This window comes from Taeniopygia guttata, chromosome 5, assembly GCF_048771995.1.
Source record: "Taeniopygia guttata chromosome 5, bTaeGut7.mat, whole genome shotgun sequence".
NCBI lineage: Eukaryota > Metazoa > Chordata > Aves > Passeriformes > Estrildidae > Taeniopygia > Taeniopygia guttata.
In genome coordinates this window covers 40510063-40532414 of record NC_133030.1, presented here as the reverse complement: position 1 = coordinate 40532414, position 22352 = coordinate 40510063, and the positions used below count along the sequence as shown (strand labels likewise).

General features: G+C 50.8%; 2 protein-coding genes and 1 long non-coding RNA gene across 7 annotated transcripts in view; 2 read left to right on the top strand and 1 right to left on the bottom strand.

Annotated features, from left to right (window-relative positions):
- LOC140684306 (uncharacterized) overlaps positions 1 to 22352 on the bottom strand; it is a 33729-nt gene that overhangs the window by 5659 nt on the left and 5718 nt on the right. Inside the window, exon 1 of one of the 3 annotated variants that reach the window (XR_012056410.1) lies at positions 7891 to 8131. The exons of the other annotated variants lie outside the window; for them this stretch is intronic. This is a non-coding gene — a long non-coding RNA (uncharacterized lncRNA). Of the gene's footprint in view, positions 1 to 7890; positions 8132 to 22352 lie in introns of those variants that run through there. 3 annotated transcript variants of the gene reach the window in all.
- Positions 3585 to 11537, top strand: NKX2-1 (NK2 homeobox 1). Of its 2 annotated transcripts, none has more exons than XM_072930218.1 (3): positions 3585 to 3805; positions 8194 to 8570; positions 9346 to 11537. In XM_072930218.1, exons 1-3 carry the CDS (start codon positions 3753 to 3755, stop codon positions 10014 to 10016), a joined length of 1101 nt encoding a protein of 366 aa, XP_072786319.1. In that variant the 5' UTR covers positions 3585 to 3752; the 3' UTR covers positions 10017 to 11537. The 2 variants fall into 2 exon arrangements, with proteins under 2 accessions (XP_072786319.1, XP_002199823.3); XM_002199787.7 differs by lacking the exon at positions 3585 to 3805 and adding an exon at positions 6147 to 7145.
- The window catches only part of MBIP (MAP3K12 binding inhibitory protein 1), a 109757-nt gene continuing 104399 nt past the window's right edge, over positions 16995 to 22352 (top strand). For both annotated transcript variants that reach the window (XM_072930220.1, XM_072930219.1), the window contains exon 1: positions 16995 to 17168. In XM_072930220.1, coding sequence (XP_072786321.1) covers positions 17010 to 17168 — 159 coding nt within the window. In that variant the 5' untranslated portion in view covers positions 16995 to 17009. The remainder of the gene's footprint in view (positions 17169 to 22352) is intronic.

The following is a 22352-nucleotide window of genomic DNA, read 5'->3' as shown; positions in this document are numbered from 1 at the left end:
CATTCATCCCAGAAAAAAATTGGTCCTGCAAATAGTTGTAACTCACTATTCTCCATTTCTATTTCTTGCATAAAATACAGGAACTCTGCTATGTATGACAATACAGGTGCCACTTGTGCTGGACTGAGCAAGCCACATACACTGCTTTTAGAGTGAAAGATGGAGTACTGCAGGGTAGTCCTGCTGATGGAACCTGACCTGGTTTGAGATGCCTGACCTGTAGACTTAGAGATGATGGGAGCTGTTGTCAGAGTTGTCAAATTCCTGGCACAGGTTTCATGGCCCAAGAACCTTTCCTGACATGTATGTCATCCATATATCCATCCCACTGTACAATAAACTTTCGAGACCCTATTTACAGCAGGAAACACTTGAAAGACTGGTATTTGAAACTGAACTAGCTGAAACTGGTAACTGAACTGAATCCTTTCCTGGCAAGAGGAGTGCACCTGTTAAATCAGCACCCTGGACCATATATATACATCAGTAACTGGTTAACAAAACCCAGCCCCAGAAACAATGCTGCAGAGTGCAGAGCTTTGTTAATGGGTTTGGTAGCAGGACCAATAAAGTTCATTGTTGAGTTTAGCTACAAATGGCATCCTTTGTGCTGCAGCTTTTTATATCAGCATTTAACTAGACCTACCAGTTGTACTAGCCAGACTGAGGGCGTGATCTTCCCAGAGACACTGGTTCCCATGAAATGAAAAACGGGCTTCTGAAACATTCTATGTTTGCCCTTGTCCTTCTGAAATGAACCTCTTTTCTTAGGAGAGATTTCTGTGTCCTCTCTTGCAGGAAACAAACAGAAGAAAATCAAGGCAGAGTGAGCATTGATTGTTTTTTTGGTTGGTTGTCTGGTTGGTTGGTTGTCTGGTTGGCTGGTTGGGTTTTTTAAGACTTGGGAAATGTTGATGTTTAAGGCTCACATGACAGATAAACAAACCACCTACCACTCTGAGTGGGCAGCTGGGTCACTCTGGCCCTATCAGGCCAGCTCATTGATTCATGTCAGCTCTACCTCCAAGGGCATCAGCTCCGGATGGCATTTGCATCTTCAGTTCCCACACCCAGAGAAGAACGGAGAGCAATTGGGCTACTCCTGCAGAGCAGGGACTGAGAGCAGTCCTCATGGGATGGATTCCTGGGCTACAAGCTCAGAAGGTAGGAAGCAGCTGGGAAAGAGGCAAAGTCACCCCCAAAAGGCAGTTTTTGAGTGAAAATCTTTTGTGTATATGACCATCAACTAGCAAGAGCACAATTTGAAACTGTTTGACTGTGCTGCTGTAAAGTAAGCTTTTGGAACAGGCACAGCTGTTAAACAGTGCCTCTTGATCCAGGAACAGACAACTTTCACTTTCCCGGGAGGGGGAAGAATCTTGCTTAGAGGCAGAGCTACCTCTATGGGAAGCTGTTGAGAAGGAGCTGCAGCAACAGTAAAAGAAGCTAATCCTTCCCCCTAGATTTGGAGAAACGCACAGTGAAAACAGATATCCATGAAATTACATCCCAAGGGCAACTGAGCAAATTCCTGTTCTGTTTCCTCATTGATATGATTTTGCCTTGGCTAGGGTGACATTTCAGCAGCAATAGCAGCAAGTCTACAGGCCCAGGTGAGCGGCAGCGCTGGCGGGCCGGGCCGGCGCTGCGCTTTCCCCGGCGGCCAGCGGAGGGAGGCCGCCGCAGGTCCCTCCGCCCCGGCGGGCCGCGGCACCGGCCCCGGCGCGTCCCTCCGCTCGGCTGGCAACGCATGAAGCGCCCACCTTCTCCTGGTGGCCCCTGCCCAGATAAAAAAGCCAAGGGCACAATGAGACAGATGGCAGCTTCCTGCCGAATTAAAGGCACTGGGGGAGCTCAGGTCAAGCAGCAGACGGGGGAGTAGAGAGAGGCAGAAAAGAATTTGGGGACAATAATCAGAGCACTCGGTCGCTCCGAAATCAGTGACAGCAGGGCACCCGCGGACAGATCCGCCCGAAGCCGCGCCGTTTGCGCGGGATCCCGGAGTGCCGTGATCAAACACCGGATGCGTCGGCCCTCGGCTGGGTGGCCCTGCTGGGCACCCAAGGGCAACGAGGAAGAGCCGGGGTTCCTATCAGCCCTCCTGTAACTTGCCCTCGAGTTTTGCTGTGAAAACAAAAGCAAAACAAACAATTCCATTCTCCCCGGCACGAAAATAAAGCTCGGGCACCACACGGGCTGGTCGAAAGGACTCCATTGTCGTTTTTAAATGAGGTATCTTTGCAACCGCTAGCCCTTCCCCGAGCCAGCGGGGAGCCACCCGTATCCCTGGTATCGGGGAACAAAAGGCAAACTCCGAAGTGACATTGAAAATAAAAGAGAGCTTTGGTTACCCCCAGGGTAAGGTCGAGGCGGAAAGGTCGCCTGTCCACCAGCGCGCACACTGCCGGCGGGCGCGGGGAGCGCCCCGGCCCGGCCCCGTGCGCCGTCCGCGCAGCCCCGAGAGCGGCTGCACAGGGCAGGCTGCAGCTCCCCGAGGCCCTCGGCGGGGCGGTCCGGAGCCACGGGGAGAGCTTCGACACCAAACCGGGGGGCAGTGAGCAACGAGCCCCCGCGCCGCCCGCCGCCGCCAGCCACCTGAAACAAAAAAGGTCTGAGGAAAATCAAACTGCCGGGGGCGACCCCCAGCCCGCCCCTGCACTCTGCACCCGCAGGCACGTCAATGTCCGTCGCCCCCGCGTCCAACCCCACCCGGGAGCCGAGAGCCCCTTTCCCGGCGCCGGCGCGGCCACAGGCCTGGGAGAGGGAAAGGGAAGGGAGGGCGGCGAGGTGACCCACTTAAAAGCTGAGTTCCTTTTTGAAACACTTAAGAGACGACAGGGTTGAGGACTGTGAATGTATGCGTAAATATATACTCACGCATACCCACTGCCGGAGGTATGCACCCCCACGCTTGTATGTGTGAGTGTAGGCATGTCTGGGAACACACACAAAAGCGCATGACTCCTAAGATAGTTAATGTAATATACTAATAGTTATACCTAAAAGCAGATAAATAGATTGACCCCGGCGAGATTCTGTTCGTAGGTATATATCGATTAAAAGTATTTTATATCTAAATAAAATATGCTTATATTTTTAACTATCTCTACAGGCTAACTTTTAACAAATTGTCACAACAACCACCTTCGAGAAATCCACTGCATAATCACCACTGTCATGGGTGTATCAAAAACGCTTCAGGGCGACAATACGTCTTGTATGTGTGTAATCTACTGACACTAAGAAAGCCAGATGTGGAGGGCTTATATTAACTGCTGATAATTTCGGGCGAGGCGATCAGGCAGTAGTTCACACATCGGGGTGAGTGATGCTGCTATCCACCCGAGACTACCGAGGCACCCATGCCTACAAAGAGCCCTTTGCCGCGGGTCCCCACGCCGGGCAGCCGCGGAGGGGCGCGGTGTGGCTGGCGGGTCGAGGCGTGCCCCGGGGCCCCGTCGCCCCCGCCCTGGCACGGCGGCCCTCCGCCCGCCGCCGCGGCTCCGGGAGCCCTGCCCTGGCACCCCGTACCTGGCCCCACCCTGGCCCTCTTGGCCGGGAACGGCCCGGCGAAGGAAAGGACGGGGAGGGTGTCGAGGACTAGGGCAGGAGGGCTCAGCCGTCCTCCAGCAACTGGGGAAAGAGGGAAAAGAGCTGAGCGGAGGCAACGCTGCCCTCGCTCGCACAGAGCTTTGCGAGTGGGGCCGCCAGGCACCGGCGGCGAAGGGGCCCCGAGAACCCCCAGCTGCGAGATGCTCCACGCCCTGGGTAGCTGGAGGAGCAACTGTGCGTGCTCTGCGGAGGGGTGAGGATTTTCGCTTTAGCCTTTGGTGGTCTCGCTGGTTGCCTTAGGTTCCCACGCCAGGGGGAGAGGTTTCGCCCGCTATACTGAAGGTTTTTCTCCCACCCTAACGAGATAACCAGGGCAGGGGGCTTTCCCACAGAGAGGAATTGTCCCTATGAGCCACAAAAGGCGTTTCCCACACACACACACACAGAGCGCTCCGTGCCTAGGTAGGGCTCGCAGGGTGCGTCTCTGGGAGGACTCCTGCCTTCTTACACGCCCAAGCATGTGCTTTCCAGGCGGGAGCGGTTCCCAGCGCCCTGCCCGCGGCCGGCACAGACACAAGTCCTCCCTGCACTATCACTACGGAAACCTCCCGGCGTAGGTGTGCTGGACACATCTTCCATTCTGGGGAGCATGGGGAAACAGAGGGTGTATGTGCTCGTTCAGAATGGGTCGAGAGGGGCGAGTTGCGGCAAGCTGCCTCAGTGGTGCCATTTTTCCAGGTGGTCATTTACATCTCTCGATGAATGTGTTAGACTTATACTGATGACCAGGCGCGAAGGAAGAGTTCTGTCACAGTTCTGCTCTTGCCACCTCCAACTCGGAGCTCTCTAGGAGCGGCTGGCCCCGCCGCAGAGCGCCGCTCCCGCGGCAGGGCGGGCTGTACGGCCCCGGGCAGGGCCGCCTCCTCGGCGCTGGGAGCGGGGGCGGCAGGGCTGGGCAGGGGGTGCAGCCAGACGTGCACCCGTGAATTGATCCAGAGGGAGCACGGAGCACCTCATGGCTTTGTATCAAAAAGTTACACCTAGAAAACGTCTTTCTTGTTGAGAAAGAATTTGCGTGCGGTTTGCGTGGGACCCTTACCCTCTGCCCTACGAGCCCTCCGAGCTCTGCCTGGCCGAACGTATCTGATTCCCCTTGGGGAGGAACAGCAGCTCGTATAAAAAAGACATTGTTGTCTTTGGAGAGCCCTGTGCGCACTTTCAAAAGCTGATTCTTGAGTTCCCAGCCCCCGCAATCCAGTTGATGAGGAAACGCTCTGCGGTCTTGGTGGCACCGTTTCCATTGGGATTGGCACCATTTGATTGACAAAGTCTCCCATTCTTCCACCTCTCGAGTGTTATCAAAAGGATTGTGTGGGGTCAGAAGCTATTGAAGGGACGTCCGTGTAGCCGCATTTCTGCAAACACGGGGTGAAAACCGTGCCTTTCTCATGAAAATGCTTCCACCCGGCAGAACGCATCTCATCTTCCTTGCTCTCCTCCTTAGCATTTCTTTTTAACTCGAGTGTTTTACTAAGCAGCATCACCAGGTAAACGAACATTTCTTTAAAGGCAGCTTAGGCAGGACTCTGTCGGGACGGCCACCCTCCCTGGAAGCTGGGAGCAGCCATCTCTGGTAGACAAAACTTCGGTGGAGGGCTTGAAAGAAAAGAGAGACTGAAGGGAGACGACACCAGCGAAGTTTTCTCGCCCCTTGTCCGTGGTCTGACTTGCCCCGTTATAGCTCATTTGGGGCAGGAAAGCAGGTGCAGAGGCTGACCTCTTTCCTTTACACCGCGTCGATCCAGCCGGGCTAAAAAGTATCTGGACGCGGCTGTGCCCGTACGCGCGCCGGTGTACTCCTAACTCAGCGGTCAGCCGTGCACAGGAGAGTTTCACCCGCTTCCCAGCAAAGGTGAACGGAGCTCTCTCGCATTAGCTTCCCTCTAGCAGACCGCGCGCAGAGCCAAGGCCCGACTCGCTCGGGATAACCTAAGCAAGCAATGTTTCCGAGGCGATTGAACCTGCGCTCATTCGAGTGAGAGGATAAATAAGCTCTGGCAGGCGCAGCCGGCGGCCGGAGGGTCGCTCGGGCGGCGCTCCGGGCCGGCGCAGGCGGCGGGGAGCCTCTCCCGCCCGCGTGGCCCGAGCCCCGCTCCCCGCTCCCCGCTCCCGCCGCCGGAGCTGCTGCTGGGGCCTGCCCGCCTGCCCCACCTCGCTCTCTTGTGGATGGCAACGGGGTCTCTGCTCCTGCCCCACAAATTGCGCGGTCACTTGCCGCCTTTCGCCTCTGATTAAAACCGACCAAGCCGTCGTTTTGGTGGATCCTGCAGTATTTAATTTTTTTTCGCTTCCATCCGCCCCCTTCTTTTAAATGTTCACGAAAGAGGCATGGGGATGGAGTGTCTGAGAAATCTGGGGTGAATAAAAACAACCACAAACCCCAAGCAAGCAAACCACTAAGGCAAGGTCGAGTCTCTCTCTCTGTGTGGGAACAAAACCAAAGACCATACTCAAAAATATGCGCAGAAAGGAGAAAATCCGGGGCGACGGAGAGGGGTGCGGGGAGGTGGGGGGGGGGGTGTAAAAAAATGTTCCAGATATCTTTAAAGAAAAGATTTAAAGGTTTTAAAAGAAAAGAGGAAAAATAAGAGGTAAAAACCAATCGCCTTTCTAGTCCAAAGTCGCCCTTCTCTGCCTTTGGTGACCCAGCAGACTCACAACCAGCCCACTTCGGGATATTCAGCCTTGAGGGAGCTAGTGCCGAAAGAAGCAGCTGAGATGATGTAAGAGAGCTGGAGGCCTGATTGAAGGAAAGTTCCCCCGATTATATTTGTGTGGAAAAGCTCACCTCTTGCAGAGCTCTAAAGTGTAATCAAGACTGAGGCTTACACTTGAAGGATGTTAACTCTCATACGGGAACCTACTTTCTCCTAAACGGTTTCTTGCCTAGTGAATGAGAGCCTCCCAATTGAAGCAAAATGATCCTTATGTACTAATATCAAGCACAGCCACAAAGCGACCGGCTATTTATGCTGCCACTTTAGACAAAGATATTTAGTTATTCCCGGGTAGCAAGTGCACTTTTGCATTTTTAAGCACGAACTAGCCGAGCACAAACATATTTACAAGTGCAATTACTAAATAGTTACTTGACACTTCAAAGTCCCTGGGTTAACTGTACCTTCGCTGTAATTTTCTTAATATTCAGGTAATCGCTGTATTAAATTGTGGTTGCCAGGGCCGTAGGCCGGGGTGTGAAACACTCAGGGGAGGTTTCTCTCCTCCGCTAGGATCACCCCGAAATATAAGCTTTGGAGACACCAGACGTTGGAAGATTTCTTCAAAGACCCGAGTGACATTAGCTACCGGCTGCCTGTACGTGTGCGTGTGGCTGTGAATGGATCGCTTTTGTTTTCACACCGGATCCGAGAACGGATCCGAAAGTGCCAGAAATTGCAGTTTATTAGAAACTACAGGGAATTCATTGGCAAGGTCGTGTAGCAGATGACCGGAGAGGTCTTCTCCATCCAGCTGCCGTGCTGTATAAATAACCTTAGAAAGCAGCTTCAGCTTCAGAGGGACCACGAGAGACTGTGAGTCTTTGCCTTTGAGAATAACAAGCGACATTTTGCGCTAACCTATTTTTCATCGGCCTCTCGTCCCAGGCAATTAAATTACTGCTTGATTTTGCAAACTTGTGGCTTCCACCCCTCTCTGAGATATTAAAAAAGAAAAATCCCTAGCTGAAAGGAATCTGTGGGTTTAGGGAGACAAACGATCCTTGCACGGAGTGTCTTAGGAGACACAGAGAGTGTTCCCGAGATGGGAAACCCCAAGCGCTTGTTCAGCCCCAGCCGGCCGGGACATCTGACAAGCCAGTGCGGGGAATGCGGGGCGCGGGGAGCTGTGGCCCCGAGAGAAAGATCTGCCCTCAGAAGAGTTGTCCCCCCGGCGGCGGGGCTCCTTCCGGACCAAACTTACTGGGGGAAGAGGGAGATTCTGTCCTCTGGCTTACTGGCATTCCACCCCGTTTCCCCAGCTCTCACAAAGGCTGGGCTGACAGCCTTGCCACCCGGGAGCTGTTTTTAAATCCTTTCACCCAGTCAAATGGTGGTCTTTTTTGCTTTGCCTTCCATTTCCCGTCCACGATATTGTAACCCCAGAGGGAAAAAAAAAAAAAAAAAAAAAAAAAAAAAAAAAAAAAAAAAAAAAGAGTTGTGCTCACGGGGTCTTTCTTTCTTTTTTTCCTCTCTCTCCCGTCCTCTCTGTCTCTCTTTTTTTTTTTTTTTCCTAAAGACATAAAAAAAATTCTGACAAGTAAGACTTAAAGGTGTTTACCTTGTCATCAGCATGTAAGCTAATTATCTTGGGCAAGATGTAGGCTTCTATTGTCTTGTTGCTTTAGTGCCTATGCCCCGCCTCTGGTGGCAGCCTAAAACCTGGCGTCTGGCTAAAACAAACGAAAGGCAGCCCTGAGCCTCCACTCAATCCAATTAAGGCGGACTTCGTCCACTCGGTTACGTGTACATCCAACAAGATCGGCGTTAAGGCAACACCAGAATATCTGGCAAAAAAAAAAAAAAAAAAAAAAAAAAAAAAAATTTGCCTCCCCTTCCTTTTTTTTTTTTTTTTTTTCCCCAGCCGCCGAATCATGTCGATGAGCCCAAAGCATACGACTCCTTTCTCAGTGTCTGACATCTTGAGTCCTTTGGAGGAAAGCTACAAGAAAGTGGGCATGGAGGCCAGTAACTTGGGGGCTCCCCTGTCAGCCTACAGACAGTCTCAGGTTTCTCAGCCGGCCATGCAGCAGCACCCCATGGGCCACAACGGAACAGTGACTGCCGCCTACCATATGACAGCGGCAGGGGTCCCCCAGCTCTCCCATGCTACGATGGGGGGCTATTGCAATGGGAACCTGGGCAACATGAGCGAGCTGCCGCCTTACCAGGACACCATGAGGAACAGCGCTTCGGCGACAGGATGGTACGGCACCAACCCGGATCCCCGCTTTTCCTCAAGTAAGTCAGCTCGGGGCTGGGTGGCCGAAGGGGGCTTGCCGCGCGACTGCCCCGACACGCCGCGCTCAGAAGGCACGGGGGGTCCGCGACAGGGCAAAAGTCGGTCTCAAACCCAGCCGCGCCCCCCAAACCCCAAATTCCCTCTCCTGCCCAGGATCGTACCCGGTCTTTCCACCCCGGCTGGTTGCATGTCAGCCTCCCGCGGCTGCTTTTACGGGGCAAGGGGGTTGGAAGCCCGGCTGTGGCGGGGAGCGGGAGCCTGGCTCTCGCCGTCCAGCGGGGCGGGAGCCTGGCGGCCCGGGGGCCCAAAGGGAGCCGGCGGTGCCCGTCCGCCTGCGCGCCGGCCAGCACCGGGCGGGAGAGGGGGGAAGCCGGAGGCGCCGGGGCCGCGTCCCGGGAAGCGGCAGGGGAGCGACAGAGTCCTCTTCGGCCGGCGCCGGCGGAGCCGCTGTCCGCGGCCGCTGCCGCCGCGGCTGTCACATTAGGTACTTTCCCGGCTGTGCCCCCGGGCAGGACGAGGGGTGAGTGGTCGCCCTTATTCACCGGGGCTGGGCCGGGCGAGAAGGGGGCCGCCGCTCGCCCCAGGGACGTGAGGAGTCGTTGTTCGGAAGCGCGGGTGCCCCGAGGCCGCGGCCGGGGCTGGGCTGCCGGGGGGCTGCGGAGCTCCGCTGGGGGCAGGCGGCGGCGGGGGCTGCCGGAGCGCGGGGCCCCGCTCGGGCCGGGCCGGGCCGGGCCGAGCCGAGCCGCCTAAAACGTGCCGCCTTCTCCCTTGCAGTCTCCCGCTTCATGGCGCCGTCCTCGGGCATGAACATGGGAGGCATGGGCAGCCTCGGCTCCCTGGGAGACGTGAGCAAGAGCATGGCCCCGCTCCAGAGCACGCCGCGGAGGAAACGGAGGGTCCTTTTTTCTCAGGCCCAGGTTTACGAGCTGGAGAGACGTTTCAAGCAACAGAAATACCTCTCCGCCCCGGAGAGGGAACATTTAGCCAGCATGATACATCTCACCCCGACTCAGGTCAAAATCTGGTTCCAGAATCACCGCTACAAGATGAAGCGCCAGGCCAAAGACAAGGCTGCGCAGCAGCAGATGCAACAGGAGAACGGCTCCTGCCAGCAGCAGCAGTCTCCCAGAAGGGTGGCAGTGCCAGTGCTTGTGAAGGATGGCAAGCCCTGCCAAGCAGGCTCCAACACACCCACAGCAGCTATCCAGAGCCATCAGCAGCAGGCAGCTACAACGATCACAGTGGCTACCAATGGCAACAGCCTCGGACAGCATCAGAGCCACCAGACAAACAGTGCGGGGCAGTCTCCAGACATGGGACAGCACTCGGCCAGCCCTTCCTCTCTGCAGAGCCAAGTCTCCAGTTTGTCTCACCTAAACTCTTCTACTTCTGACTATGGCACTGCCATGTCTTGCTCCACCTTACTATACGGTAGGACCTGGTAAAAGGATTAAACAAATAAAAAGGGGGAAAAAAAGGCAAAAAGAAAAAGAAAATCAACAAATTTTCCCAGTTACACAAATCTCTGTCCTCTCCAAACTACTGTGTGCTTTTTTCTTCTTTTTTTTTTTTCTTTTTTTTCTTTTTTTTTTTTTAATGTTGTTCTCCCTTTCCCCCGTTTTACTGAGTGGTCTCTGCGGACCTCTAAGAGAGAGAGAGAGAGAGAGAGACTTTTTTTTGTTCCATTTTATTGTTACTGTTGATGGTTTTGGGTCTTTATGGTTTTTGTCCCCCAGAGTTGTCCTATGGGGTGTATAAAAATATTCAGACTAATAACCATGGAGCAGTCTGCAGAAAGGGGACCATCTTAAGGCATGGTTTGAAGACTTGGATATCAGATGTACACTTTGCCAGCGTCTAGGACTTGCATGTAAATACAGAGATTTTGGGGGATGGGGTGGTTTTCCCCCCAAAAATACGCATTCGCGTCACCCAGACACAAGAAGCAGCTTCCCCCTCCCCGGTCTCTCCCAGCCCGCCGCCAGGGCCAGCGGATGGAGACGTGGAGTCATCAAAGGCTTGGCTTTTATTTTCCTCCTTACGTTTGATGTGAACCTGTAGCTGTATAATGCTGTCAAAAGTTGGACTAAACCCATAGTTTTTAGTAGCCTGTATATTTTGTTGTAAAAAGAAAAGGAAAAAAATACAATCAACCAAACAACCCCCCACCTTTTTTATGGACACTGATCATCCCGTCGTAAATCCTCCGGCAGTTTGTTATTTGCGCACGCCGCCTTTTCCTGTTGTAACTTATGTAGATATTTGGCTTAAATATAGTTCCTAAGAAGCTTCTAATAAATTATACACATTACGAATATTCTTTTTTATTTCCCCCTTTGGTTTCCCCTCCCGACGCTCCTTTCCTTACATCTTCCTCCTTTTTTCCCCCCCATTTGCCCCCTCCGCCCCCCTCTTTTTTTTTTATTCTTGGTGGAAAAACAACCCGGGATGTTGTCAGACCCCGGAAGGCCCATGCCCCTCCCAGGGCCCAGACCCTATTCCCAAAGGAGAGCCGTGCCAGAGGGTTAACGGGATACAGGATCAGTCCTCAGCGTGCAAACAGGACAAGCAAACGCTTGGGATTCACGAACTCGAAACCGAAGGAATCAAGTCCAAATTCATTAGCCCGATTATTTTTTGGGGGATGAGGGTGGGGGCGGGGGGCACCTCAGCGACTTCTTGCTAGAGAAAGAAAAGTATTCCGGGACTAGAAATTCGAATGCCAAAGGCACGGAGGAGAAAGAAGGTAAAAGTCTAACGCCATTAGAAAAAAAATAAAATAGTGAAGAACCTGCTGTCAGTATAGAACGTGAGTCCAATTTAAAGTGTCCAGTTTTAATACCTTGTAAGAAAAAAAAAAAAAAAGAAAGATAATTTCTACCAGGTTTTCCTATGTACTTGTATTTTAAGGGAAGTACAGTCACCTTATTTATAATCAAAATAAAAAGATAGTTTATTGTGTACAACATGAAGTTTGAATTAACTTTCTTTATCAGGCTGTGTTTAATTATCTACATTTCCATATATTTAATTTTCTACGTATCCAACCGCACACGCCCGCTGACGGGCACGCAGGTTCCCCTGCACAGCCCACCCCACTCCTCAGGCAGAGGTCAGCCGCAGGCTGCGGCTCGGTGGCACACAGACGGGCCGCGGCTGGTTGGGATTGGGTGCTCTTTTTCGTGTCGCATTGTTTTTCTAGGGGGGGTTTGTTAGTTTGCTTGGTTGGTTGTTTGTTTGTTGGGGGTTATTTTGCGGAGCCATTTGGGAAGTTGTAAAGAAGGAGATGAGGAGAAAGTGTGTGCGCGCACGTGGGTGGGTCCGCATAGGTGCGCGCCGGGCTTAGACACAGAAGGCAAATACTATCGGTAATGCAAGGCGGTTAGACCGTAACTTTCCTGTAAATATAGAAAGCATATGAAGCTAAACAGCTCGTGTCTGACGAGTCCGAAATCCCCGTTATTCTTTATTTTCAGGTCCCAAATATCCCTTTTGCGAATGTAGCAAATTAAGAAGTATTCCCCTTCTAAAAGACCTCGTAGCGTGTTTTCCTTTGCATCTGCTGCTCGGTTTCGGTTTTTATCCCAATTCCATAGAAAGCGACCGCAGTCATTGAAGCAACTCTGAATTACAGAGGGGTTACGAAATAATAATTTTTTTGAAGTGAAAGAAAACAGGTTGCCTGGGATGGAAACAACCCAAATTCCAATTTAAGTAGCAGCTTTTGAAAGCTCCGGTTCTGTATTTATACAAGATAGCCGAGGTTAGTCGGACACCAAGTGCTAGTCTGGATGGAGAAAAAGGGAAGTACACGGAAGAAAAAAAAAGTATCGGATTCTTTCCGACCCCCTCCCCCTTATTACTAACTGGAGGACATCACGTGTGTCAACAGGAATTTCGAGACCTTTCATTCTTTAGGTTATGTCCTGATTTATACAGCGATATTCTTAACTAACCTAATGATTATTCAAAATTTTTTTGTCCTTCTTCTGCTCAGAATATTCATTTCAGATCTATAGCATCGTGTTAAGCATGGCGGGGGGGTGGGTGGGGGGAGCGGCAGAGTGTCTGGAGCTTAGTGCTGTTATTTCTGCTAAAAGAAGAAAGTGTTGGGGACTCCTGGACCGTGGTGCAGAGCTGCCAGCTTCCGCGGAGGAAGCGAGAGCAGGGTTAACTTCAAGGAATTTTTCAAAATCAGGGTTAGTTTCTCCCGGAGTTTATACGCAAGACCGAGGGAAAAGTGTTCCGTTTAAGTCGACATTTCCCCCTCATACGTAATTAATGTGCGTTCTTACAAACCTAGGAATGTTCAAAAGTGAGGAGCACCGAAAGGCATTAATACAGCCGAGAAATATTACAGCCCCCGCCCCCTCATATTGGAGTTAGCATGTTTGATAGAGATCCAGTCAGTGACTTTTCATTATAGACTTCGGGGGAAATAAAGTAATTTTATTGTGTCTCGACAACCTCATAAACACATATTTGGTGGTGGGTGTAATTACTGTAATGGATTATTATGTACACTGACTTATCTTTCTTAAACTAGATTTAGTTTCGATTAAATAAACTCGTTTCCACTTTGTCTGATGTCGGCTTAGTTTAAAGTCTGTTTACTTGTTCCACAGAAAGGTGAATTCATCTCTTTATTAAGCACTAGAGACCGAGCAAACACAGTTCAAACTGTATTTACATATCAATCAGGAGAAATGCAAACAAACTGCTCTTTAACAATTTTATAGAGTTTTTTTATGACATTGTGATACTGCCTTTTATCATATATTTTTTCAGTAAACTAGTTATGCCTTGATTAGGATGAAGATATTTGAAGGGAGGGGTGTAAATACGGTTTAGTCTCCAGTCTCCCTTGAGAACACTCATGAGAACATAGTTACTGTATAGCTTTTTAAAATTGAAATTAAAATATGTTCCTCCGTCTGAACTCCTGCTTCTTCCAATATGCTGGTTTCCAGTCTCCCGGTAATCAATGCAGAACTTGGATAATGGGATGGCAAAGGGGAGGGGCAACATGATTCAAATCTGAAATGATGGAAGAGATTCACGTTTCCCAATATAACTGCTTTATCCACGCTAGACCATGGGCACCCCGTATTTTGAGAGATAAAAGGATCTAGTGAAGAATGGCTATTCCCTCCCACTCTCCCACTGCCTGGCACTGCTCGTAAGTGTAGGAGAATCACGGAGGGCATTTTTTCCTGCTGTAAATAGGAATTCATTCTTAAGTTTCATGAAGTGTGCGTGAAGTGGCACAGCAGGCTGTGGGAGAAAAAAAAAAAAAAGAAAAAGAAAAAGAAATAAAAAACAACAACAGTAAAAACAACAAAAACAACCCCAAACTAAACCCCAAACGAAACACAAACCCCAGATAAAACAAAAAAATCCCAAACCGTAACAAAACCATATCACTACTATGGCTGCAACAGCAACAATAGCAAAAGTCTTTTTCATATGGGCTGCTCCGTATCAAAACGGGCTGTGGGTTACTGAGTTTTTTGTTTGTTTCACAGCAGTCTGTTAGCAAAAGGGATGCTCGGGAGGAAGCGCTCAGGGGAGCCGGGGGCGGCAGGGCTTGGCCCGGGCTCTGCTGCGGTGCCGGTAGCGGCGGGCGGGCGCGGTGCGGTGTCACCGTACCTACGGAGCGGCAAGGGATGGCGGGCTGATCCAAAAGTACACTGCCTGCATCTCGCTTCAAAAGGCAGTGCAGGGCCTTAAGACGGCGTTGAAAGTGCAGATCCCAAACAATGTAATCTGAGACAGCCCTGAGATGACACCAAGAGAAGTTGCTACGGCTGGGAGGGGAGGGGAAAAAAAGTATTTTAGGAGTTTTGTAGAGCAGCGCAGGTAAAGGGTCCTCGCCGGGAAGGCAGCCCCTGTCCAACTTTTCGTGACCGCTGCCTTTAGCCTTTACAAAGGGGATCTAGAGTTAAAGACAGAGTGACTTCTGAAGAATTTAAGTCCTTCCATAGCCATGTCGGGAGCAAAGCTGAGAATTTTTTTTCTGTCTGACCCGCTGTTCCTCTCATGATCCCCAACGGGGGGAGGGGGGGCCGGGGGGGTGGGGGGAAGCCCCTCAAAACTCTAAGTTAATGAAAATACTGTTTATATGTATCAAATGTGTACAGACATCTGACCCAGTGCGGCTGCTTCTGTGAGGTAGAGAGACGACTGTCCCTGGCAAAATGGTGAATAATATGAAATTACTTTTCTTCCCACCCCCCCCCCCCCTCCACTCTTTTCTGGCTGCAAGCACATTAGGGAGCAGGTAAGGTCAAAGTTTTCTATATCATATGGCTTTCTCTCAAAGGCTTATGGTCAGCGTTATAAATAAGATGGTGTATAAGATGTATTGATGTAAAAAGAACTGAAATTCGTTTTGAAGCTTAAAACAACTTACGACACAGAAAAATTCTTGGGAAGCCTATAAATGAAAATGTAAAATATGACATTTAATCTTCGATGTAAAGGCTTTTGTTAGAGGGAGGGCGAAGAGGGAAATTGTTTTTTGTTTTTTGTTTTTTGTTTTTTTAACCATGACACAGATTGAGAAGGAAAAACATTTGCAAATAGCCGAATGCATCACTTTCGAAAGACGGTGTATATCTACTGTCCTGAGCTGGCGTATAGAAACGGAAAAAGGTTGAAAATGTATATTCTAAAAATATTTTCCAAGATACTTTAGTGTGTTTTGACTGTCTGGCTCCACATCTCATGCTAACAACTATATCTGAATAAGATTTTAACTTTTTCTCAAAAATATTCCTATTCACTAAACACAGCGGGACTTTTGGAGCAATTTTAAATTACTTTGTAGTTGTACTTCTTTAGCAAGTGAATTGACACGGCAGGTTTTAGTGAACATACATGACTTATTGAATTGATTCAATGAGAACTCCCCATATCATTCTGAGTAGCGCTTCATCAATACAGGGGCTCCTTAAAGTGTAAGGAGTAAAGGAAAAGAATAAAGTGAGTGTTCACGAGGTGGGTTGGTTTGCGGGGTTTTGGGGAGGAAAGGGGACTTTGTTTGGGTTTGTGATTGCGGGTTTTTTCGGGGTTTTCTTTTGGGCTTTTTGTTTTTTCCTTTTTAAATTAAAGGATGGTTGCATTACTTAGAAAACTGAACAAAGTATGAGATCGTCACTTCCATTTGCTCTGGTGGATTTCACCGGAGTTCTCGATCAAGCATATTTGGGCAAGTAATAATGCGCTATAAGGAGATAAACTTACAAACACCTGGTATTATAAGGGAGCAGACTTTTTTGCTTCACATCAAAGGTGTTACTGAAGTGGCTGAATAATTTCAGCGTGTTACTGACCTAATAATGTGAATCTAGGACACAATTTTTTCCAAGTTCCTTTCACTGCATTTGTTCGTTAAACTTTTTGTTTTCGGTGCTGCTGCTTCCCAGAGAAGCTCTAAAATACTATCTTTAACTTCACCACCTTTTTGTCTTTGTTTTTGCTCTTACACTGAGCGTTACTTAACAAACGTATTGCTGCTACTGCGAGATAGGGTGCTCGGAGCTCGTCCTCTGCACCTCTGTCTGCATTAGTTCACTTTAGAGAGGAAAAAAAATACATCTGGATGGCCGATGCGGAGCGCTTAGTCTACGGATGTGCGTGTATACACGCATATACCTGTAGATGTGTACGTCTGATAAGCGTATCTAGGAGCTGATGTGCACGGCAGTAACTGTGGAATCTAGGGAGCAGAGACAGGAAAACTCTTACTTTGAAGAAGAACTGCCCGCCGGCCTGTGTCTGCCCTCCGCTCTTAATTTTACAGCGCGGAGACCCTCCCGCAACTTTCCGCCTCGGCCCAGCGGGGCCGCCCCGCCGGTGGGAGCGGAGCCGCGGCGCCGGAGCCGGGCCGGCTTGCCCCGAACCCCTCGTGGAGCCCAGCGGGGCGCCCGCCGCGGTCCTCCCCGGCCGCGCCGCCTGCCAGGAATGCCCAGCACGGTCACAGTTGCCCCCGGTGCTCAGATCTCGTCTCCCCGTCGAGGGGAACGGGGTCGATCCTGCCCTTTGCCAGTGGGCTCTGCTACCCCGGCCGCGGGGTCCCTTGCGTGTCGAGGACAGGGTCTCACACAGCCCCGAGGCTTTGCTGCCCTCGGGAGTCGGCTGCAACCCAGCGGGGTTCCTCTCCCGGGGGCTACAGCCAGTCGAGAGCAGCGATTGTCTCCCTCTGCATTCTCTTAATGCCGACTATGGCAGGCTCTGCCTGCACTGCCAGGCTGCCAGGCTGCAGGTGCTGTCGGGCAGACCCAGCTGTGCGCACCCACCGCCCCTCTCGTCCTTGGCACTGGGGCTATGCCCAGGCGGGAGAGCTGCAAACGTCGGGCCAGGAACCCCTTTGACTTTCGTCCAAGCGCTGCTCCCAAACGCCCTGACAAGGTGTTGACCGCCTATGGCGCCTTGCCATGGCTAGGGCGAGTGGCATGGGGCTCGGGGACCCATCACTGCAACACACACCACACTTGCCTAGCGGGGTAAATGGCAGGGAAGTGCGTGGCACCTCCACGGTAACCCAAAAAAGACCGAAGACGGGATGCGGCGGACGAATTTACGTCTTCGCAAAGGTACTGTGCGAGTGCGACAAGGACGGAGGATAGTCCCAGCACTGTCATCTTTTGCGCTGCCAAGAGTTTCCTGTGGCAGCCACTTTCGAGGGACTCTGCTGGGTGGAACCGGGCCGCCGCTGCCTTCGCGGTGCTCGACGGATAGGCGGCCCCGACCCCTGCCCGCCCGGCCAGCCCGGCCGCGGGGGCTCCCCGCGCTCCGCCAGGCACGCAGGACTGGGCACCCCCATCCCATCCCAGCTCGGTTTCCGTTTGGTTGGTTTCGGTGGGGCAAAGCAAGTCCCGAGGGAGCACCTGAGAAAGTTTGGGCGAGCAGAGGCGGGACGATGGTGCGTTGGGAGCGGGGCAGCGCGGACGTAAAGGGCTGCTCCCCTCCGCCCATGGGAGGCGCGGCGGGGGAACCCCTCTTCCTGCCACCGATTTTTCTCCCCAGGGTGAGGGAAGCTGTCTGCTTTCTGCTCGGTCCAAATGCCTCTTTTCCCTCATCGCTTTTTAATTACTTTTTCGAATTCGAATGGATATTCTTTGGGACATATGACAGGGTTTAAAGCTCTCATTCATATCAATAAGCGAAACCTTTGCATGGAGGTTGTTCCCATTCTACAGTGTGTGAGCAATAGTTGTTGCTCCCTGCCTCTGACTTTTCCATGGACATGCACACATACACAGTCTGCTCGTCTTGCAATAACTGCTCACGAGCCAGACCCAGACCGGAATCGTGCTGTCCTGTGGGGCTCGGGAGGGTGCTGGTGGATCGTGTATTTTCTGCTCGGTGTCACGGGGAGGCTGTGCGTGGCGGTGGCGGAGCGCTGGGACACGCCGTGCTTGTGTGGCAGTGGCGACGCGCTGGAGCTGCGTTGCCGTGGGGAGGCCGGGCGTATTCTTGTCGTGGGAGTCTGGTCACGGCGTGGGCTGTGCACAGAGTAGGCTCCGCGGTGGTGGCTCTGTGTGTGTGTGCGCGCAGGGGAGTGTATGTGTGTGTGTGTGTGTGTGTGTGTGTGTTTGTGTCAATGCATCGCCTTTCCACAATGGTAGCGTAATTATCTAGCTGAAACATTCACAAATGGCAAAAAGTTGCAAAATAGATCGACCTCCCTGAGATGAGAAGGAGCCAGTTTCAGAGCTGTGCAACTATCATGGTTTTTTCAATACATTTTATACAAGAGGATCTAGCGAGTGATTCCGATTCAATACACATAATCAGTTTGGAAGTCCTATTTCCATTTGAAAACAGGCCTATTTGCAATCATGAGGGCCGGACACGCTATAAGATACAGGACGCATTCAGAGTAGGTGGTAGGTGAGAGAATCTACAGACAAGCACCAAATATTTTCTTCCTGCTGCAGACCATTTTTTTTGCACTATGGTATTAATCACGACGTATTCTTTTTTTTTTTTTTTTTTTATAAATATATCTCTTAATTGCTTTAGAAAGCAAGGGTTTGACCTAAAGAGAGAGCCCGGGTGGAAAACACACACATACACACATACAAAACAAAAGCTCACCAAGTAAAAACGGTGATTGGAAAAGCCTGTTGATTGTCCTATCAGCTTAGGGTTAACAATCATTTAATCAAAATTCGCCGGGTAAATGAACCGTAGGAAATGGTAATTTATTTTTTTAAAATAAGACCCAAAGGAGGGACAGGCGCAGGGGGCCTTAAGGGGAGTTACTACCCGCCGCGCCCAGAGCCCGGCACCGAAGCCGGCTGTGCTTTGGAGGAGCCCCATCCGCCAGGGTCAGGATCCAGGGCAGCACACGCACCCACACGCGGGTGCCGAAGCAAACCGAGACTCCCCGCGGCCGCGGCCCTCGAGAGCCGCGACCCGTCCTGCTGAGAGGGTGGGGAAAAGGATGCGCAAAAGTCAGACCGCAAAGCTTTGGGGGTGATGTGGCATCAGGGAGGGCAGATCCCCTCTCTCGCCTCGTCCCCCCACCCCTCCCGCAGCCATCCCTACTCCAAGCAGGCACCGCACTTCCCCGCCTCTTATTGCTCTAGAGCATTTTTTCTTATTCCTCAAGTACCCATAGCCAGGAGAAAGCCAGGAGGCCTGCGCGCCTTCCACCATAATTACCCCGACGATAGAAATGGGCAAGGAAGCCGAGGTTCGCCTGTGGGTACCCAAAGGCGGAATAGCCCCGCGCACAGTGAATTAATTGGCATTTCCCATTTCCCTCATTTACGTATTTTTGCGGCGGTGCGCATCGCAGACAGCGCGCCGCAGTTGCAAGGCAGCGGCCCGGCCCGGCCCGACCCTTCGCCCTGTTTAGATTTTGAAGGCAGGCACTTGTTTCTTATAGTTAAATAGCGTTCCCGTCCCAGTCACAGCAGTCCTGCTTTTCCGGGCTCCCATCCTTTGCCACACTGTTTTATTCTCTTCCACTTTAAAAGACCAAATCAGCTGTCGGGAAAGGCGCGGTGGGGGAGGGGGGGGGGGCGGATATGGTAAATAAATAAATATTTGAATAAATAAGGCAATGTCGTAGAAATCTGAATTAGCCCTACAAGAGGCACAAACTGTTATTACTGACTTGCAAGCCACGCACACACTGAGGAGAATGACAGGTGGATTTGTACAGAGCACCGGGGCTCGTTCCGGGCGCGGCGGGCCCGGCACTCTCCCGCTCGCTGGATCCGCGGGAGGGGCAGCTCCGGACAGAGCTCCGGGACCCGCTGCTCACCCAGTCCCTTCTCACTCCGTTCCCCGCCACCTGCAGCCCCTCCTTCTCCCGTGCAATAAAGAGCCGGGAAACTTCTCTCCACCGGGATTTTTACTTTGCTTACCCCAGCCCGCCAAGGAAGACCCACATTCCTCCCTCTGCGCCAGCTCTTTAGGTCTGAGCCCTAATTAGGACTCGGGCCAGACAGCCCAGCGAGGGGCCGGGTGCTGGAGGCCCCGAACGGCTGAGCTCGGTGCTTTGAAGAGCGTCCTCCCCGGCCTGAGGTTTCACAGTGACAAACCTGCTCTGTCATGTCCCTCTTCCAAAAAAAAGGCCGGGCACTGATCACTCGTGGGACTCTTCCCATGACCAGCCGAGCAACGGGGACAGGGAGCTTCTCCGGGCTGCCTTCACATTCGTGATAAAATTCTGTCGTGGGGGGAAGCTGCTGGCCAGTTTCTAGAAGAAGGGGCCCTCGGAGCCGGTGAGCGAGAGGCGCCGCGGGGCTCCGCGCCGCTCAGCGGGGATTACCACTTGCTGTGCCCGAGCAGGGCTTCGCGGTCGCCGCTGTTTCTGAGGGAGAGATGCTTTCCCCCTGCCCAGTGGCTGGAGCTGATTCACTCACGAAGACCACGATGTGGGGAAGTGGGTATAGGGTGCGAAAAACGAGAAAGAAAAAGGACCAACTCGTCTTAGGAAAAGTTACTTCCCAGCACAAATACCGATGGTTTTATTCATGCGACTTGTCCCACCAAAATATATGTGACAATCAGGGGGAGACAGGAGTAGATTTTGGCCCCATGTATTTTTCTACTCTCCTCAAGACACCCAGTTGAATCGCACCGAATTTCTCGTCACCTGGGAAAAACATTCCAGGGCTCTCAGCAGAGCAGGCAAACGTCTCCGATTCGATTTCCTTTTTTACATAACTCCTAAAGAACACTCCAGTTCCTTGTGCGTGTATGTCTGCGTTGTGTGTATGTGACCAAGATACAGGGATATATTTGGGGGTCAAAACTTCATCCACATCGGTAACTGTCCCGAACTAGAAAGACATGTTACCCCCAGAAACACCGCGTGTTTTCACAGTCTCTGATTCCAGTTGTAATTTAAGAACTACTCCCACCCCCATGTCCACTGCGCTTCGGCAAAAGGAATAGGCGAACGTTTTAGGAACAGAAGTGACCTAAAAATTAGTCATGCTACAAGTGTATGTGTGTGCCCCGTGTTAATGAAGACCTTCTGCAAAATCATAGTGTATGCATATATACTGAGGTATGCGTAGATGCGTTTTCGCGAGAGTGTGTTCGTACAGAAAAGCGTTTATTTTCGTGTGGAGTTATTCAAACGTACAATAGACATCCGCAATAAATCAGGGTGAGATTTGCCGGGGGATAGGATTAATTCAGTATACAGAGAGCTATGAGGGGAATAAAAGGTCATTAAACCTAAAACTTATCAGAGTGTCATAGAAAATGCTGTGTATTTCTGTGTATCGCTTGCCAAAGAACAGACGCATTTTTTATTCTTCTTTATTTACATATTCGTTTGATTTAAATATTCTCTCCTGGACAGTGGTCAAACTATCGGTGGGATGGAGGTATTCCAAGGTATTTTGAAAAGATACCAACGTTGTTTTAACGTCCCTGCACGGGTTTATAAATGAGGGAACCGGAAAAAAAAAAAAAAAAAAAAGGCAAAAAAGCAAAACGGCACTCGTCCAAATGACTAACATTAAAAGAAAAAATCTGTTGCTAATATTTCAAAGAACAAAGGGATGGATAATTCTTATGGTCAATGAATACAAACTAAATACCAAAGCATCTTCAGGAATAAAAGAGAGCAGATGATGGATTTCATTAAATATTTCACATTTAAAAAATTATACCTTTTATATGTACTTGTCCTTAACCTTTAAAAGGAACTGCTGTAAATACACGATCCGTACTTTCTCTAATAGATTTTAGTAGGAGCTGGTGACAGAGAACTGATTTCTTTTCTATTAGGCTTTAGTACATCTTTGTTGAAGGCCTGCAGAATGACCAGGGATTAGATTTGCATCTCTTAGACTCCCTGTGTGGTCTTTGTAAGGAGCTTGTAACTGTTAAAAATGACTTGTTAGGAAGCGTGTGGGCTCTCATCTCTTTGCTTTTGACAGAATGATTGTGAAATTCAGATTGTTCTTATAGGCTTTAGCCTGCAGATTCCACCTGAGCCTTAAGCAATTAGAGCTTAATCTCAGTGCAATCATATTTGAGTTAGAATTTATTGCACTTTGTTTACTTCAATTAAATAGCTACAGAATATTTCGGAGCAGTTTTAAAGTGATATTCTCCAGGCAATAGTTAATTTTTTCAACCCCTGAATGTTATCCTTACCGCCCCATCGCTCGGCGGTTTGGAGTGCAAAGCACTCTTCGGGTTTCCCTGGCGAAAATGAATAGGAAACAGCAGGAAAGAAAAAACAAGCTGAAATTCCTTGCGACGCAGAGGGGAGAAGATGCCTGCTGCATCCCTTTCTT